Source organism: Gossypium hirsutum, chromosome A11 (genome assembly GCF_007990345.1).
Source record: "Gossypium hirsutum isolate 1008001.06 chromosome A11, Gossypium_hirsutum_v2.1, whole genome shotgun sequence".
NCBI lineage: Eukaryota > Viridiplantae > Streptophyta > Magnoliopsida > Malvales > Malvaceae > Gossypium > Gossypium hirsutum.
The window spans coordinates 2,517,760-2,535,721 of record NC_053434.1 but is presented as its reverse complement, the minus strand read 5'-3'; the positions used below and the strand labels follow the sequence as shown (position 1 = coordinate 2,535,721).

The 17,962-nt window shown below is 32.2% G+C and overlaps 3 protein-coding genes across 4 annotated transcripts; 1 reads left to right on the top strand and 2 right to left on the bottom strand.

The window, feature by feature from the left end:
* Positions 1-5,331: 5,331 nt before the first annotated feature.
* On the bottom strand, positions 5,332-6,295 carry LOC121209601 (uncharacterized). The gene is made up of 2 exons (XM_041080539.1): positions 6,044-6,295; positions 5,332-5,714 (listed from the first exon to the last, which is right to left on the bottom strand). Exons 1-2 carry the CDS (start codon positions 6,193-6,195, stop codon positions 5,486-5,488), a joined length of 381 nt encoding a protein of 126 aa, XP_040936473.1. The 5' UTR covers positions 6,196-6,295; the 3' UTR covers positions 5,332-5,485.
* Positions 6,296-12,713: 6,418 nt separating this feature from the next.
* Positions 12,714-15,073, top strand: LOC107922746 (beta-amylase 3, chloroplastic). Its single transcript, XM_016852901.2, has 4 exons — positions 12,714-13,407; positions 13,491-13,701; positions 13,832-13,942; positions 14,035-15,073. Exons 1-4 carry the CDS (start codon positions 12,896-12,898, stop codon positions 14,818-14,820), a joined length of 1,620 nt encoding a protein of 539 aa, XP_016708390.2. The 5' UTR covers positions 12,714-12,895; the 3' UTR covers positions 14,821-15,073.
* Positions 14,813-17,004, bottom strand: LOC107922747 (probable serine/threonine-protein kinase PBL19). 2 transcript variants are annotated; one of them, XM_016852903.2, is made up of 4 exons: positions 16,425-17,002; positions 15,756-16,013; positions 15,525-15,647; positions 14,813-15,443 (listed from the first exon to the last, which is right to left on the bottom strand). In XM_016852903.2, exons 1-4 carry the CDS (start codon positions 16,776-16,778, stop codon positions 15,015-15,017), a joined length of 1,164 nt encoding a protein of 387 aa, XP_016708392.2. In that variant the 5' UTR covers positions 16,779-17,002; the 3' UTR covers positions 14,813-15,014. The 2 variants fall into 2 exon arrangements, with proteins under 2 accessions (XP_016708392.2, XP_016708391.2); XM_016852902.2 differs by having other exon boundaries at positions 14,813-15,647; positions 16,425-17,004.
* Positions 17,005-17,962: the final 958 nt, after the last annotated feature.

Below are 17,962 nucleotides of genomic sequence, written 5' to 3'. Positions count from 1 at the left end.
TCTTATTTATTTAAGTTTTTTTCATGAACCAATTTTAGACGTCACGAATTTGTGAACTAAAATTTAAAACAACTTTATTCTTCAATATCTAACATTGACTACCAAATTAACTTGGATATACATTATTCTACTTGTTGATAGGTATTAATTTACTATACTGATTATCGAATTATTACTTAAAACTTGCTAGCTAAACTTTTAAAAAAAATTAACAATCTAATGAGTTAGACAAAATCGTTTACCTTTCTTTTCCTTGATTGCAGGTTGAAGGCATCAAATCAGCCTTGTGCTTCGGTAAAGACCATACAAGTGTTGGCATGATCAATGATTCTAAGGTTTAGATTTTAAAGCCCAATCTTTAAAGCCACCTATGGAATTTATTGGGTTCCTTTGAACAACTCAATTACAATAATTTGTGGAATTGGGTAAATATCAAAATTAAAATTATACTATGTTTAATTTTTTTTGAACTTTAATTTTATTTAATATTTCATAACAATAAAAGTGTATCATTAAAGTGAATGCCATTATACCATATGATATGGTATGGGAGGGCCTAATTAATGTTGCAAAAGGTTGAAGCATGCATTAAAGTTAATCAACAGAAATGATTCCACTTCTTCTTCTTCTTTTAAATAAAAATGAAGCTTGTCAGTCCAAATCAAAGTTGTGTCATCAGAATCAAATTCCACTTTAAATGCTCTCAAAACAAGGTTTAATTTTAACAGTTTCCATCTTGCACTATTTTTAATTCATTCCATGTGTTAGGTTTGCTCATCAATCTTATTGTTTGATAACAATGTGATCTTATTATAGTTAATAATTAATCTGATAAAATCTAATATATTAAATCATAATTGATAATGTTGATATGTATTCTTTTAATCACTATGTATCTTTGGATCATTTTTCTATTAGATGAGTGATGCACAAATTTTAAATGATTTGTTTGAGAATAAATTGATTATTAATATTACTATCATTATATTAGATTTATATTTGATCAGGTCTGAAAGCACGCTTAAAATATGAGAGGATTTGGATAAAAAATATATGCCGAAAAATAGATTTGGACATAAAAATAAGGCCCGTTTTCTAAATAGGCCCAACATCGGGTAGAATTTTTTGGCTCGAGCCCGGCTTGAAACACATGCCTGTACTTTTTTTTTTGTAATTTTAATTTCTTGGAAAATATATATTTTAATATTTTTAGTCCATTTAATGTGCTATTTTTTTAAATTTATTTTTATATAAAAAATAGTAATCAAAAAATTTATTATGATTTGATTGGATCGATTTATCATTTTTAATATAACCTGAGTTTAAAAAAAAATTAAAGCTAGTTTTTCGAGCTAAACCTGAATCTAAAAAGCATGCTTAAAATTCTACATCGACTTGATCCAGACTATGATTAGGTTTAACCATATCTTGTCACCTGTAAAAATCCAAATACAATCCAAATAAAATAAATATTTTTTAAAAAAATAATATGAGTGAGTCTAAAATAAGTTTGGATTAATCTTTTATAAATATGGACTTAAAATTTTACCTAAACCCATTCATATTTTAAGCTAGGCTGGACTTGGAAAAAACATAAATTATGTTAATATTATACTTAGACCCAACCCATAAACACCACCGATTGAAACTTATTCTTGTCCAAAGTTCATTAACATTCCAATAAAGTGGGACTTGTGGACATCGGACATTAATTGTTAAAGAAGAATTAAAGGGTAGAACTAGAAAGATTATAGAACAAACATCAAAGGGAGCAAAATGATGCTAATTTTCTATTAACTCCAGTTTAACTAAACGGTGTTTGGTGCCATTGTTCTTAATGAAAGAACATATGTTTAACCCTGAAACCTATTAGGGTTGGGCTTACCATTTGTGAGGTCCAGTGTGTGTAAGAGCTAGATAGGCAGAGTCTTATTTTTAGCAAGTTATTGGGCCTGACCTTTTGGAACATATGGTGTGGATGCCTACAAACTTCACAATTCTCACACCATCTACGTTACCTTTTGTTTTCTAGTTTACTTCCACTGTAAACTCAAACTATTAAAATGTTTCTTTCTTCACCAAATCAACAAAACATTAATAATTTTATTTATCAAATTTGATAAAGCTTAAAGTCAAGGTTATATATAAGTTCAGAATAGAAACTTTGAGGAGACAATAAAGAGATAATAGTAAGAGTTTAGAACAGTTCATTCTTGCGGGATAGAGAGACAAAAATGGAGGAGATGAGGGAAAAAAAGTAATAGAGAACTTCTATGGTGAGAGAAGGGGCTAAGAGAAAGAATCCCAAAAAGATCCTAGGTATCTTTGGTGGGACTAACACTGTGACAAAAATATTCACGTATAATAATATATATATATTTTATTTCCTTTCATGCATGTTTATTATAATCTTGAAATGATTTGTATTGAATTCAAGTTCAAATTTTGATACTAAGTTCACTGTTTAAATCTTTAATTTTCTCATTTTTATGTTAAAAACGGGCCAAAAAAAAGAGAAATTACTTTGTGCCTCTCCACCAAGAATACATACATAAAACAATATTGATGTTAATTTTATTCATAAAACTCAAATCAAAGATAAGACATGCTAATTTTATCTGTAAAACTCAAATAACTATTAATACCTTGCATTTTTTAGTCTATGCAAATGACTTATTGTTATGCCAACACACGACATAAGCTCAATATATTGACAAATAATAACTGGTAGCAAGTCGAGCCCCAAGCAATAGCTCTCATTATTTTTCCCCATGCTTCCTTGGGCCCCAAGTTAACCCCCAAAAGTATCCCTTTTCCCTCTCTCTAACTTTTTCTTCTGTTGTTATTATCTTCTCCATTTAATCGTTACTTTGCTCAACTATCTGTCATTTTCCTTGAGTATCTTTCAAATTTTGGATAATAAATTATTACCAATTTTAGATTTGGATAATAAATAATATAATCCAAAAAAAAATCCCAATAAGTATAGTAAATCCAATTATGTTAATCACGAATCTAACCCTTGTTAATTGCACAAATATTACATGGTGTCAAAACCTTAAACCCATGGATTTGGTGTCACGAAAACCTGCTGTTACTTCACTCTTTTATTTTTCTCTATGAAATCTACCCCTGATTTCATTAAATCCCCATCTTCTTCTCTTCAGTGTTGTCTATCTCACCAGATATGGAAGCTGGAGATTTAAGAAACCATTTCCAGAGCAATAAACAAAATGGGTTTTTCTCTAGGTTTCTTTGTTACACAAGGAATAGTGGTAGTAATGGCAGCAACAATAGTTCTAGTAATGTTTCTTCTTCTTCAAGGTGTCGCAGTATCAGGTTTTATGATACTAGAATCGAAGAACGTCAATCCCATTTCTTGGATGCTTGCTTTCTTTGCAAGAAACCTCTTACGAGTAACACAGACCATCTTCATCTAAAGGTTCGTACGATGTTTTTTTTTTAAATGTTTATATCGACAAGGAAACCTGCATTTGGTTGTTGATTGTACGATATATGTATGTGCAGAAGGGACACCCCATTCTGTAGTGAAGTGCGCAGATATAAACAAATAGTGATAGATGAACTTAATGGAAAGTTGAAACTTCCAGTCACTGTAAAAGCTTTGAGAAACAAGGACCAAATGGAATCTAAATCTAATAAGGCCAAATCTCATGGTTACCCTTTGCATAAAAGCACTACTGCAGCTGCCTAAATGTCAAAGGGAGGAAGAAGAAGAAGATGATGTCCATTTTTGGTTTAAGAAACATATGTGTTATAGATTTTTTTAACTGTAAATGTGTTGTATATAGCATATATGAGAATGTGACATAGCCTGTATCTATTTTATCATGCAATTTGAAGTGGATCTTAGATTAGATTATTATTATTATTTTATTTTCTTGACCATTCTTGTTTATTTTTATACTGTTCTTTGTTTATTTCTGCATTGGATTCTTTTGTTCTATTATCAGTATCAGTAATGTTAAATGAGAAAATGACATAATTGAATTTTACATAAAAAAGTTGTTCTCTTCTGTTTGGTTTACATTTTATTGTTGGAACATTTTCCTGCCATTTATACTTGTTTTAATTAAAGGGCAGAACTAGAAAGATTATAGAACAAACTTCAAATTGAGCTATAAAGGATGTTGATCTTCAATCAACTCCAGTTTAACTAAACAGTAGTGTTTGGTTATATTGTTTTTAATTGATAAGGACCATGAATGATATGATAAGAAAGTTCATAAAATATTTTTCGGATTTACGTTTCCATTTATTATTATTATTTTTACTTTTCTAATTATATAAATATTTTTTTATCACCTAATCAGTGATAATTATAGTAAGAATTTTTAAAATGAGAACCATGAGATCTAAAATGATCTTAGCCATTAAATATAAATAAATGGTTCTAAGCTTTAGATTTTGTATTTATCTTACCTCTCTTACGCTATTAAAATAAAATCAACAACACTCAATCTTTCTCTTTTCACAGTGTAATTAAAGTATTTGGTGAAAAAAATTGGGTAATCTTTAATTTTAGATTTAATTTTTTTTTGAGAAAAATTAAAATGGAAAGCAAGATATTAAGGTTATTAAGATCAATCAATTTGTGTATTAGGTATTTATTTATTTTATTAAAACAATTGATTGACCATTTCATTCTAAAAAAAATACCTAATACCTAAATCGATTAATCTTAATAACTCTGATCTCTTGCTTTTCATTCTAATTTTTTTCTTAAAAAAAAATTTATATCTAAAAGTAAAGATTATCCAAACTTTTTTTTTTACTCTAAAACTTCAATTACAGGGTGAAAAGAAAAAAAAAGAGAAAAATTAAGAGTTGTTGGTTTTATTTTAATAAAATAAGATAAATAAAAAAATATAAAACTTAAAATCTTTTATTTTAATCTAATCGCTAAAATCATTTTAATCCTCGTTATTTTCATTTTAAAAGTTTTCATTATAGTTATCACCCACCAAATCACCATTAATATTTTTCTTTATCAATAAAAGAAAGTTAATGTCCTATTACGATTGAAGATAATTTTTATATATATCAGGCTTTAGTTTAAAGGAAAACATTTTATTTCCTTTCATACATGTTATTATAATTTTGAAATGATGTAAATTTGTTATAGAATATTTCACAACCGGATCCATTCTTATGCCCTAACCCATTTCGCGAGATGGTATGCTTGCGACCTCGAGAGCCACACATCACTAGTGTCCCGCCTCACCATTTCGCAAGTTCACAAGACTCGCATCACCGATGTTACGCAAGGTATAATCTTCTCTATGCTTCCTTGGACCCTAAGTCGGCCCCCAAAAGTTGGTATAATCTTAAGTATTTATCCTATCCTCTTTATTTTCTCTTACTTTGCTCAATTCTCTTTAAATATATTTTATTTTCTTTAAATTTCTAATCCACTTAAGCATCGAAAACACTCTCACAATGCCAACTCCAATACCTCCATAATTCACTTTCTGCTCGCATTGTTGCAGGCCAATTTTGGCCCAAATACAATCCAATTACTCAAACCCCTTAAAACCCAATACAAAACAGCCCAAACTACTAACCCTAGCCCAGACCAATAATAAAAAATAGCAAAGAAAAAAAGAACCCTGGCCACCCCATGATGTTTGCCACCCCACGCCTCTGCAGCACCATTCCCAGGCATCACACACTCCCACCAACTCCTCCATACCCTGCAAAATGAAATAAACACCAAGACAAAAGCAGACAACACAAGAGCAGTAGCAAAAGGCTTAAAATATCGTTTTGAAATGGCTATAAGAGGGGGATCTGATTGTAAAAATAGGGGGTAGATTGTATTTTGGGGAACCTTTGAATATACAAAAATCGTATCAAACGAACACTGGAAATAAAAAAAAAACACAAAAGGTTGATCTCTTATTCTACTTTCTTTATTTCCATTTCGTTTTTCATCTCTCTAATATTTCCTTTTTATTTTAACACGAATCTATTAAATAAGAGTAGCCATAAAATAAAAAGAAAAGGAAGAGAGGAACCTTACCGGAACCGCCGTGGTTGCTTTGCCGGAGGTCTCTCCTCCATCGTCGGGGCTAAAAGAGGGGTGAAGGCCCTTTCTTTCGGTTCTTTTCGACTCAAGAAGGCTAGGCCTTCAAACTCTTTTGGAACAAGGCCGAACGGCCTATTCTTGTGCATTGCCGGCCACCGAGTATGGTGGTGGTGCGGCGGTCAGACGATGGCAGCGAGGATGGGTCTCGAAACCCTATCTGCAAGGGAGGAAAAATGGAGAAGGGAGAGAGAGAGCAGGAAGACTATCTTTTTTTTTGAAAGAAAATGAAGTTAAAAATGAAAAAAAATAATTTTTTTGGGCTTTAATGGCCATGCAAAACACTGCCGTTTTGCACCCTCACACACACACCCCCGCGCCCCAAAACGGTGCAGTTTAGGGGGAACCTGTGTGTTTTGAACCTATGGGCTATTCGCTCCCATGGTCTCTTCGATTTTGGGCTTGTTTACCTCGGGCCCCTTTTATTATTTTATCTTTTCATAGATTTAACTCTTTAATTTTCTTTTGTTTTTTGATTAAGCCCTCGATTCTCTGGTGCTTCGAAATTCGACATACATCTTCAGAGTTGGGGAATAATTGCATGTTTAACCTCTGTTCTTTCACGCGTGCCTTATTTTAGGCCCTGCGTCCCTTTTTTATTTATTTTTTAGATAGGACCCTTGATTTTAATCTTTTTTAATTCGATACTTAACCTTATAACATTAATCTTTTTATATTTTATTGATTTTTCATATACGTATACTTTTATTTATTCATTTATCTTAAACAGTTTCACATGTTATTTATTTTAGATTTTTATTAATTCTTTAAGCTGACTTATGTATTATGCATTTAAGATTGCTTTACAAATTCGTTTTACCTTAAACTTAGCCCTTTTTTAAGGAACTTGTCTCATTTCTATTTTAATGCTTTCATGTGTTGTTTGTTGACTTTCTACACGTTGTTTACTTTATATGTTTTTATATAAATTATTTATATTAAACTATTACATATTTTATATTCATATATAACTTTTAATTCAACCTATTCTGTAGGTTATTATTTTAAATTTTCTTTTATTTTTTTGTATTACCTATTTTAAGCCGTTTATTTATATATATATATGTATATATGTATATATGTATATGTATATATATTCTTTTTTCTTTTATACATCATTCATTTGAAATTATTTTTACCGTAGCTACCTTAAATCGTGTTATTTATCATCCTTTTTAAATCCTTTTTATTTATTTAAATGATTCTATTATTATTTATTTTAGGTTTGTTTGCATATGTTTTTTTTAACACTTTTGCATATATATATGTATATATTTTTTTTCTGAATGACAGAAATTATTCATATATATCATCTTTTTAATTTGCCTCGTATATTACGGATTTTAAAATTCCTTTCTACATTATTTATTTTAAATTCATTTATTATCATTCTAAAGTTTGTTTACATTTTTATTTGTTTTAATTTACTTTATATCTTCCTTATTTTTAAAGATTGTTATATATTATTAAATTCATTGGTTATTTGTCGATGTTATTATTTAAATGATGTATTGCTGTGATGTTTATTTTAATTTGTTTACTTGATATTACTGTTATTCATTCGTGTAATGTTGTATCCATGTATATTTGTTTCATGCTCATTGTTATCTTATTTCATATCATCGCCTCACGAATCAAGCCTCGATGCATTTATCCAATAAATCGTTTTTTTTTAATCCAAACAAATAATCAACGTTGTTTAAATATCAGATTCGGTATTATTCCAAAGCAAAAGTTTCAAAATAAGGCAATGTTTCGCGTTTTGAAACATCGAGGAATTGTGCCCTAACTTACGGGGTTTCGATTTTCTCGTTGATTCTAGATAGCTAAATATCCTTTTGATTTTTTTAAAATACATGGAATTCCAATTAAAAGTAAAGACGACCTTGTGCTCGGGAGTTCATAGTATTGTGTCTTAACTTACGGGATGTGATACTCCAATATCTCGAGATAAGGAAATCTTTAACAATCGTTTTGAGCTAATTCAAGTGTTTTAATCCACATCAATGAAAAGGATCGTATTTTTTTTAAAAAAAAAATTCTCGATTTTTAATTTTCGATATTTAAGACATTAATTAATCAATTAGGTACCAATTTTGGGCGTTACGAGGGTGCTAATCCTTCCTCGTACGTAACCGACTCCCGAACCCGTTTTCTCAAATTTCGTAGACCAAAACACCGTTTTAATAAACTAAAACGTTTTATTAAAGCAAGGTGATCCGATCTCACCTAATAAAGATCGGTGGCGACTCTCATTTTAATTTTTATTTTCAAAACCAAAGTCGATTCCCCTTTTAAAAAAATGGTTTCGACACGCATATTTTTCGAAAATCCAAGCAAACTTCAAAATACAAATATCTTTAAATTAACAAATTTTATAATAACTGGTTTGGAAATTGACCTGTGAAAATAACAGGGACAGAAAACTTTGAATTAAGATTCTGTATCATATTTAAAAAAAAAACTAATTCAGGGCCCTCTATTGTGAAGGAAAAGTGTCCCCCAAGCAGCCATTATCAATGTTAGTGGAAGATATCTTATCAAGGGTTGAATCAAATATTTTTAAAAGAAAATGCTTCTTCACTCTAATCCAATTCCTTTAATCGAAGGTAAAAAAATATTAAAACCCAAATATTTTATGTACTTTTTTAAATAATTTCTCCACTGTTTTTTATTATATTTGTTCTTTTTAAAATAATATTTAAAAATGATTCATAATCCCTTTTTAATTCAAAAATAGGAGAAAAATACGCTTCAGTGCATTCAACCCTATATTCTCCTATATTCAAAGTAATGCCTATATTAATTGAATTAACACTCAACCGACGTTTTACGTATTTACATTATTATAAATTTTTAAAACCCAAAACTTTTTGTTTTTGTTTTGGAAAATTGTTTATGACAGCAACTCTGTTCTTATCAGAAATAATATAATATGTTTCTACTTTTCTATTATGATAATATTGTCTGCTTACCATATTTTCACAGCAAACTTATCCAATATCCACCATGGATAAACTTGTTTATTTAATTTAATCATTTGCACTTCTTTTTTTGCATTCAATATTACTAGATTGGCCATGGAAATGAAAGGGCGGTGAGGGGTTTTACTTTTCTTATTTATTTATTTATTTTTGTGGGGATTGGAAATGGAAACGTCTTAGCAATGGAGAACCACAAGCAAATGGTAATGGGAAATATGTGAGAGGGGACCTTGTTTGTATTGATTGTGACAAATGGGGCTGCTTGAAATTTGGAACTGTTGAAAAATGAAAACATTAGGCAGATTGGGGTCGTCTTGTTGCGAAACACCGCAGGTATAGGAAATTGAAAACTAGATTGAGTTATATATCTACCAATGAAAATTAATCCCTTTCAACTAATAAATGTGTGGGTTTTAACGGGGAGAGATTGAAGACTAGTATCATCCACCAATAGAACTTGGATAATTTTTCTTCTCTAGGGAGTTGGATTATTTTTAGAGAATTTTTTAAAGTATTATTTGTTTAAAATTAATAAATTTCTCAATAGATCGAATATTATCTTCAATTAAGATTTTAACTTCCAATTTTGTTGAGAGCTCAAGTGTCTTCTGGCTGTAGGTTTGACAAAATGATAGTAACTTGTCAAATTCAATCATGTATGGTGCACAACTATCTATCTAGGAGATGTGAACATCCATGCTTGATAGGGTTTGAACATATACTCTTAAATGGTAACATAGTTGAACCCATCAAGTGCCAAGGCATGAGCCTAGACTCTATCAAGTTCACAATGATAACCATGCATTTTTTTTTCTAATGAGGAGTTTTCGTTCTGTTAAATTTACCGCCCCTCTAAATTAACTTAGACATTAAAGCTATTTGTAAAATAAAAAAATAAAATTTAAACTAAAAACAATATTAATTTATTAAAAGATCTGTCGGCTCCAATTGAATGGTACTTTGAACACTTTAAACAAAGTCAACCTCCTCTCAACAAAAAAAAATGTCTAATTTCTATTCGTGAATGCTGTCTTTGATCTCTCCATTGAAACCCACATATTTTGAATTAGAAAAAATCAATGTCATTACTTAAAAAATGTTTTGTAGGGGAGAGATGGTCACTGTGTAAACTCAAAAATTATATGCATATGGATTAATACCAGCTCGATGTACCCTGAAATATTTTCCTTAAATTTACAGAAAGTATTTTCCATTCCCCACTTGATAATTGTTTGTTGGTAAGAGAAAGATCTAATTTAGTCCACAAAAAAATATAGTATATGTAGAGGTGAAAAGGAAAAATGAGAAAAAGTGAATGGCTAAGCTCTGCAATCCTCACCTGAATATAAGCACCAGGCGATCCATGTCATGGGGTACATCATAGTCTGAATGTATTATTCCCATTTAGATAATGACACCTTTGTCACCTCAATTTCCTGTATCCAATTTCATTATTTCTTCTTTACCACCAACTAATTGCCTGCATTGCTTTTCCCCTCCTAATTTCTAACCCAAATCAATTAACATCTGTTTCTAAATCTGATGCAATTACAGCATATGATCAAGTTCCAAGTCCAGTTTTTATTGAGATTAAAAAAAACTTAATACATTAGGTATTTTCACATTTTTCTTAAACATATTGCTTGTATTAATTTTTGATTCAATATGATACTTGTATTTGCTAAAAATTATACGTTTGGTACTTGAAAGTAATGGTATTTTTTTTGTTCTTAATTCGGGTTTTTGAGTTTTTTTTTAAAATTATAACTAATTAATTGTTGATACAAGGAATTAACAAGAAGGAGAAATTGATGATGACTATTGAGTCGGTTCACCTATGACAGGCTGAGAGCTGAAGGCAAGAAATAAGGAAGAAGGGGAAAGAGGAATAGAAAGAAGAAGAGAAAACTAGAGAATGCTCGATTATCAAGCAGAATGCTTGAGGAAAAGAATGATCCCTGTTATCCCGCATGTCGGGATATATATAAGGGAGATCCCCTTATCTAATAATGCCATGCCATTGATGATACAGATGGTAGGCTGCTTGTGTGGTCGACTAAGTGGCAAGTCCGTTACATGTCAGTTGTCGTCAAGCATAGTAACGTATGGTCTTGCTCTGAGATTCTCCTTATTGAGATTGAACGAGGTTATTTTGCTTTAGTGGTCCTTCAGTGATCTCTCATAAGAGGATAAAAGCGGGTGGTGTACAATAAGTAGGTAGTTGGTCACAAAAAACCCAGTTGAATGGTCACCAACAAGGATACATGGTGGAGGGCCATCCGCAAGTGTTTGATAAGCCACTCTTTGTATTACCACGTGTCGAAGCTAGAATAGGAGTATAACACTAATAATATTAGCAATTAATTTTTATTAAATCAACCCTAAAACTTAAATTAAATCACATTAAATGTAAAATTAAACAAATTTACAATTAATACTATATTTATTATATTAATAAAATCACGAAAAAATTGAATTTAACAATATTAACCATTAGTTTGAGTGAAATCAATCCAAAATCTAAAAATGTGAGATATAGGTATAGAAATTGTTGATAAATAAAATTATGGTACACCATAAATAATGTAAAATTCACTGAAAAGATTGGCGTCTGAAACAACTTGTTTTGAGAAAAATAAGGGAGCAAATCCAACGCATGAATGACATGGACAAATTGTTGATCCTATCCTTTTGCAAGAAAATAAGAGGTTAACATTTGTGATGGAGCCAACCAATTTGATTAAACATTTCATAATAAATCAGTGTCAAACTTTGAATAAATCAATGCAAAAAACATAAATCCAACCAATAAGCATAGAATTAATCGTATCCACATGTTTTGGGGCAATTCAAAATAGGCTCCAATTTTGTTCTCTCTCTCTCTCTCGTCTCCTTCTCTCCCAATTTTCTTCTGTTTTGGGTTCTTTTTTCACTTAGTTCTCAACCGTTGTCATGGTAATCTTTTGGTGTAAGTTTTCGATTATTAGGGTATGCAAGTGCATGGTTGCACGCAGCTATGCCCTAATAGGTAATAAGTAAAATTATGGTGGTGTTAATCTAGTTTTGTAATTACTTTGTTGTAAAATTATTTTAATGCCATTGCCATTTTATAAATAATAAAAAAATTCTTATCCAAAACCTAGCAAAGCCAATAAATATTGGAAAATCCTAATAACTTGTCAGCCACAGAAATCGAATATGCAGCACACTACATAAAAAGCTATCTCACTTTACTTTATTTCGACACTCTCCATATATAATTCTTATTATATGTTTATGTTATATATATATTTATTGATTTAGTTTTTATTTAATTACAAAATTAAAAATAAAAACTAAAGTTTACGTATGGTATTTAAAAGTTAAAAAATTATAAAGAATTAACATAAATATTTATTTAAACAACGGGTGACTATGACTTTGTCCAATTACCATGTGAGTTGAAAATAAATATCCCTACTGGAAGATATTTCACAACTCTGACCGAGAGCTTGAGCTTCAATGGTGACTGAAATACCCAAATAAGTAATAAAATCGAGAGCTTAAAAAAAAACCAGTAAATAGATAAAATATTATAATATGACCTTGAAATGTTGAGCTGACTAGTTTTCAACTATTGCACTTTTTTTTGAGTTCTTTTTGCCCTTTTAAATCTGAGCCCACCTTTTTTGCCTCCTTCAAAATCTAAACCTAAGGTTTCATTTATTTTCTATAAATGAAACCTAACCCATCTTCATTTATTCTCACATCTTCTCCTCCATTCCTCTGCAAACACACACAAAAATAAAATAAAAATAAAAAAAACATGGCCTTAACATTACGGTCTTCTACTTCCTTCATCAATCCAAAAGAAACCAAAAGCTTTAAAACCTCCGATGATCATTTCTTAGCCACCGTTTCCTTTGCTCAAATAAAGCCCTCGTGCCGTTTGCGACCAAAATATTCAATGTGGATGCAACAAGTTTCGCATGAGAAAATCTCCGAGAAACAAGAGAAACTACACAGTTTAACGATTTCCCACACTGAAAACAACAGCAAGGTGCCTGTTTACGTGATGTTACCGCTCGACACGGTGACGCACGGTGGTAACTTAAACAAGCCGAAAGCGATGAATGCTAGTTTAATGGCGTTAAAGAGTGCCGGCGTGGAAGGAGTTATGGTGGATGCTTGGTGGGGCTTGGTGGAAAAAGATGGACCTTTGAAGTATAATTGGGATGGGTATTTTGAGCTTGTACAAATGGTTGAAAAACATGGTTTGAAACTTCAAGTTGTCATGTCTTTTCACCAGTGTGGTGGCAATGTCGGTGACTCTTGCAGGTACTGTTTATATACAAATATGATTCTGTTATGCTTTTGGAAAACATTAAACTAACGTTTCTTAATGTTTTGAATATGTTTAGTATCCCATTACCGCCATGGGTGCTTGAAGAAATAAGTAAGAACCCGGACCTTGTGTACACTGATTGGTCAGGGCGGAGGAACCCTGAGTACATTTCATTGGGATGTGATTCCATGCCGGTTCTTAGAGGACGAACACCTATTCAGGCTTACACCGATTACATGAGGAGCTTCCGTGAGAGGTTCAGAGATTACTTGGGACGAGTTATTGTGGTAAGTCATTTACTCTCGCGGTATTTGTTACATCTTTAATCACGATAAATATTGAAATGGGATAAGAATAGAAGGATACCACTCAATGGTGGACCACAGGCGTCTCATGTTTTATGCACTTTTCTTACAGGAAATTCAAGTGGGGATGGGACCTTGTGGGGAACTGAGATACCCATCTTATCCGGAAAGCAATGGAACATGGAAATTTCCTGGAATTGGGGAGTTTCAGTGTTATGACAAGGTAATTAAACTTTAGAATTTCATTGAAATACTTAGAAATATGGTCTATAATTCAAATGATCAAACTTGGACTGTTGTTAAATGTTGAAACAGTTCATGAGAGCTTCACTTGAAGCAGCAGCAGCAGCAACGGGGAAGAAAGACTGGGGAAAAAGTGGACCACATGATTCAGGTCATTACAAGCAATTCCCTGAAGAAACCGGGTTTTTCCGAAAGGACGGCACATGGAACACCGAGTACGGACAGTTCTTCCTAGAGTGGTACTCTGGTATGCTATTGGATCATGGAGATAGACTACTTTCAGCAGCAGAAGGAACATTTCAAGGAACTGGAGCCAAACTATCAGGAAAGGTTGCTGGAATTCACTGGCATTACAACACAAGGTCCCATGCTGCTGAACTAACAGCAGGGTACTACAATACTCGACACCGAGACGGGTACCTCCCGATAGCTCGAATGTTTAGCAAGCACGGAGTTGTTTTCAATTTCACCTGCATGGAGATGAGAGACTCGCAACAACCCGAACACGCAAATTGTTCGCCGGAAGGATTGGTTCGGCAAGTGAAGATGGTGACAAAGACTGCACGAGTCGAACTCGCGGGAGAAAATGCATTAGAGAGGTACGATAGTGGTGCGTATGCACAAGTTTTGGCAACGAGTAGATCAGATTCGGGTAGCGGATTGAGTGCTTTCACTTATTTAAGAATGAACAAAAGGTTGTTTGAAGGGGACAATTGGAGGAACTTAGTGGAGTTTGTGAAAAACATGTCCGAAGGAGGTCGGAAAATTCCGGACAGCGACTCCCGAGGAACAAATCTTTACATTGGGTTTATCAGAAACAAGAATGTGGAGAAAACAAAGGAGGCTGCTCTTGCATAGAAAATTTGTATATATAATTTTCATGTATAATATATAAGCTAGAAAACCAGAAAGGAGAATGTATATGTAAACAGAGCAAAGACTATACAGTCCGTATGTTATACACTCATATGCCAAAATGATAGAATCTCCACAAATACATGGAGATTTCATTAAACAGTGGAGTTATATAAGCATAATGCTTATATCGAATCTTATTTCGATCTTCGCCTACTTGATCTAGACGACGATGTAACATGAGATTTTTTTACTCCATTGCTTCCCTCTTGTGATTCTTGTATTGCTTGTTTCAAGCGTTCCGCAACTTGACTCATTGTTGGTCTTTCCTTGGCATTTTTGTTTAGGCAGCTTTTGGCTAACTGTCCAACCTTTTGAGCTGCACTGAAAGAATAATCGTTCTGAAGTCGAGGATCGATGATCATGCTGAACCGTTTACTATCAGGAGGGAAATTTTTCACCCATTCAAGAAGCTTTTGCTCGGATGTCGGTCGGTTACGTTCCACCGTTCGTCTCCCTGTGATGATCTCGTAAAGTACGACCCCGAAAGTCCATATATCACTTTGGATTGTGAGATGACCTGTATGGATATATTCTGGGGCTGCATATCCATACGTTCCAACCACCTTGAACAACAACCAGCCATAAATCAAAACAAAACACATCAAAGTTCTTACTGTTCTTGAATGGCTGATAAATCTTCTTACAGCTGTAGATACATGAGTACGATCCCCGGTAGGTCCTTCCCTCGCAAGTCCAAAATCCGATAGCTTCGGTTTAAAACTCTCGTCCAAGAGCACGTTCGAAGATTTGAAATCTCGATATATAACCTATACAATTAACCCAGAGGACGCATTCAATGAAGCATTTTTTTCTCTATTTCCACACACACACACGCACACACACACATTGCAAATAAAAGAAAAGATTGTGAGTACCTTAACTTCCAATCCTTCATGCAAATAAGCCAGTCCTTGAGCTGCTCCAAGCATAATCTCCAACCTTGTTTTCCATAGCAATGTGGATGTTTTATTGAAAAGATGATCTTCTAAGCTACGGTTCGACATGAATTCGTAGACCAGCAGCCTTTGAATCCCTCTTTCACCATCTGCACAACAGTACCCTAAAAGTTTCACCAGGTTTGCATGGTTGACGACTCCCAGAAATTGAACCTCCGCTAGCCATTCCTTATGACCCTGTATCAGATTATAGCAAAAATATCATAAGAATCTGAAAATGTAATGCAGCTATGTACCATGAAAATGTGTCATAAAAGCCAAAAACTCATGTATGTCTACTAAAAACAAGGCCATTCAGCAGAGAATATTAAATGGCAGCTATGTTATTCAGATTTAGGTGTTTATCCGACACAGATATGTTATTCATTAATACAATTAAAAACTGACAAATTGACAAAACTTTAAACTAAATTGCTCATTTTTAATTAAAGGGGCAAAATGCAATCTGATGCGTAGAAAAGGGGCTCCACAGTAATTTTACCTATTGAAACAATAAACAAACCCTTTTTCAAGTTTCAATCTTAGAAACAGAGCATGATTTCAGAAAGACCAGAAAATAATAAATAAAAAAAATAGCAGCAAAAATACCTGTAAACCGTGCGTGTTGAGTTTCTTGATAGCCACAACTAAAGGATGTCCTCGACCACCGAGTGGTTTAATCGTGCCTTTATAAACACTCCCAAATCCACCTTCACCGATCTTTAACGTCCTATTGAAACCATTGGTCGCATCGCTCAATTCTTCCAACGAGAAAACCCTTAAATTTTGCTGTTTCTCTTTGTACAATTCTGGGATACTCTTCGAAGATTGGAATGATTTCGATGTTTGACTGGAATCTGAATAGTCTTGTGATTTGGCTAGGTTCTTTGTTTCAAAAACAGAGCCTGTTCCTCTGTTTTTGTTCTTTGGCTTGTCTTTGATGAAGATGGGAAAACACTTCATTTTCTAAGACCCAAAAAGAAAAAAAACTCTTGAAGTTGCCTTCAAAACCGTTTGCTTATATAATAAAGGATGAAATTAAGATAATGAAAAAACAGAGACTGAATTTTGACTATAGAAAAAGAGGGAGAAAATTTTCCAAGGCATTGCTAATTACTACTTCTCTCCCTTCAAATTAAAATAGACTCAGGATATATTAATAATTAAAAACAAAATAACCCCAATTCAATGATTCCAAAATCTGATCCAATTTAATTTGATTCGATTGTAGATCAATACCAATTTTTCAAACGGGTTGCTATACTTCTAGACCTTTTGATATATTGGAATAAATATATGAAATATTGATAGGTAGAAAGACTTTTTCAGTCCCTTTCAATTTCATAATTGAGCAAATTGGTCCTTTTTATTAAAAAAATCCAAGAGTAAACAACTAAGGACAATTAATCATAGTGCTAATGCCTTACATTAATTGTATATAATTTTTATTAGTTTAATAATAAATTTAGCTCTCAATGTTCACATATTTTATCAAATTGGCCTCAATTCTAAAAAAAATCAACAAAATTTGCCTTAACTTCTACACATTTACACAAATGTTACGGGTTGAATTTTTTAAATCAAGCCAATTTAATAGAATTTGTAAACTTTGATGGCTAAATTTGTTATTATATCAATCAAAATTATATATAATTAAAATTAATAAGGATTAAATTGCTCTATTTCTTTTTGAAAAGGACTAATTTACTCAATGTCAAAACTGAAAGGGAGTGGATAGCTTTTTTACCAATATAGTATTGGTCGTTAGCAGGTAGCATTAGACAACGACAATATAACCCTTTCAAAGAGGGAAATGGTTTGAATTGAATGGAACTGGAAAAACAGAACAGCAGTTTGATGGAAAGTTCTCGTTTGACTTTCTTCCTAGGAACCGAACAGAACAGAAGAGAAGGATAAGCAATGTTTTCAGCAACACGTCGTTTCAACTCGACTGACTCAACTGTGTGGGAGAATCAAGAATTTGGATTGAATCAATTAATTCAACTGATTTTATTTGATTCAGTCAAATTAATTTGGCTTTTCTTTTTATAAGCGCTTTAAGTGGTTGATGTTATAATTATAAAATCAAATTATTCTTACAATATTAAAATTAAAAAACCCCATTTTATGTGAAAGTTACAGTTTTT

Coding starts and splice junctions, on each gene's coding strand:
- LOC121209601 (XM_041080539.1), bottom strand. CDS start 6,195: ATGCACAAGAATAGGCCGTTCGGCCTTGTTCCAAAAGAGTTTGAAGGC. Junction 5,715..6,043: donor AAGCAACCACGGCGGTTCCG/GTAAGGTTCCTC, acceptor TTCATTTTGCAG/GGTATGGAGGAGTTGGTGGG.
- LOC107922746 (XM_016852901.2), top strand. CDS start 12,896: ATGGCCTTAACATTACGGTCTTCTACTTCCTTCATCAATCCAAAAGAA. Junction 13,702..13,831: donor ACTTGGGACGAGTTATTGTG/GTAAGTCATTTA, acceptor CTTTTCTTACAG/GAAATTCAAGTGGGGATGGG. Junction 13,943..14,034: donor AGTTTCAGTGTTATGACAAG/GTAATTAAACTT, acceptor ATGTTGAAACAG/TTCATGAGAGCTTCACTTGA.
- LOC107922747 (XM_016852902.2), bottom strand. CDS start 16,778: ATGAAGTGTTTTCCCATCTTCATCAAAGACAAGCCAAAGAACAAAAAC. Junction 16,014..16,424: donor TCAACACGCACGGTTTACAG/GTATTTTTGCTG, acceptor AATCTGATACAG/GGTCATAAGGAATGGCTAGC. Junction 15,648..15,755: donor ATGAAGGATTGGAAGTTAAG/GTACTCACAATC, acceptor TTAATTGTATAG/GTTATATATCGAGATTTCAA.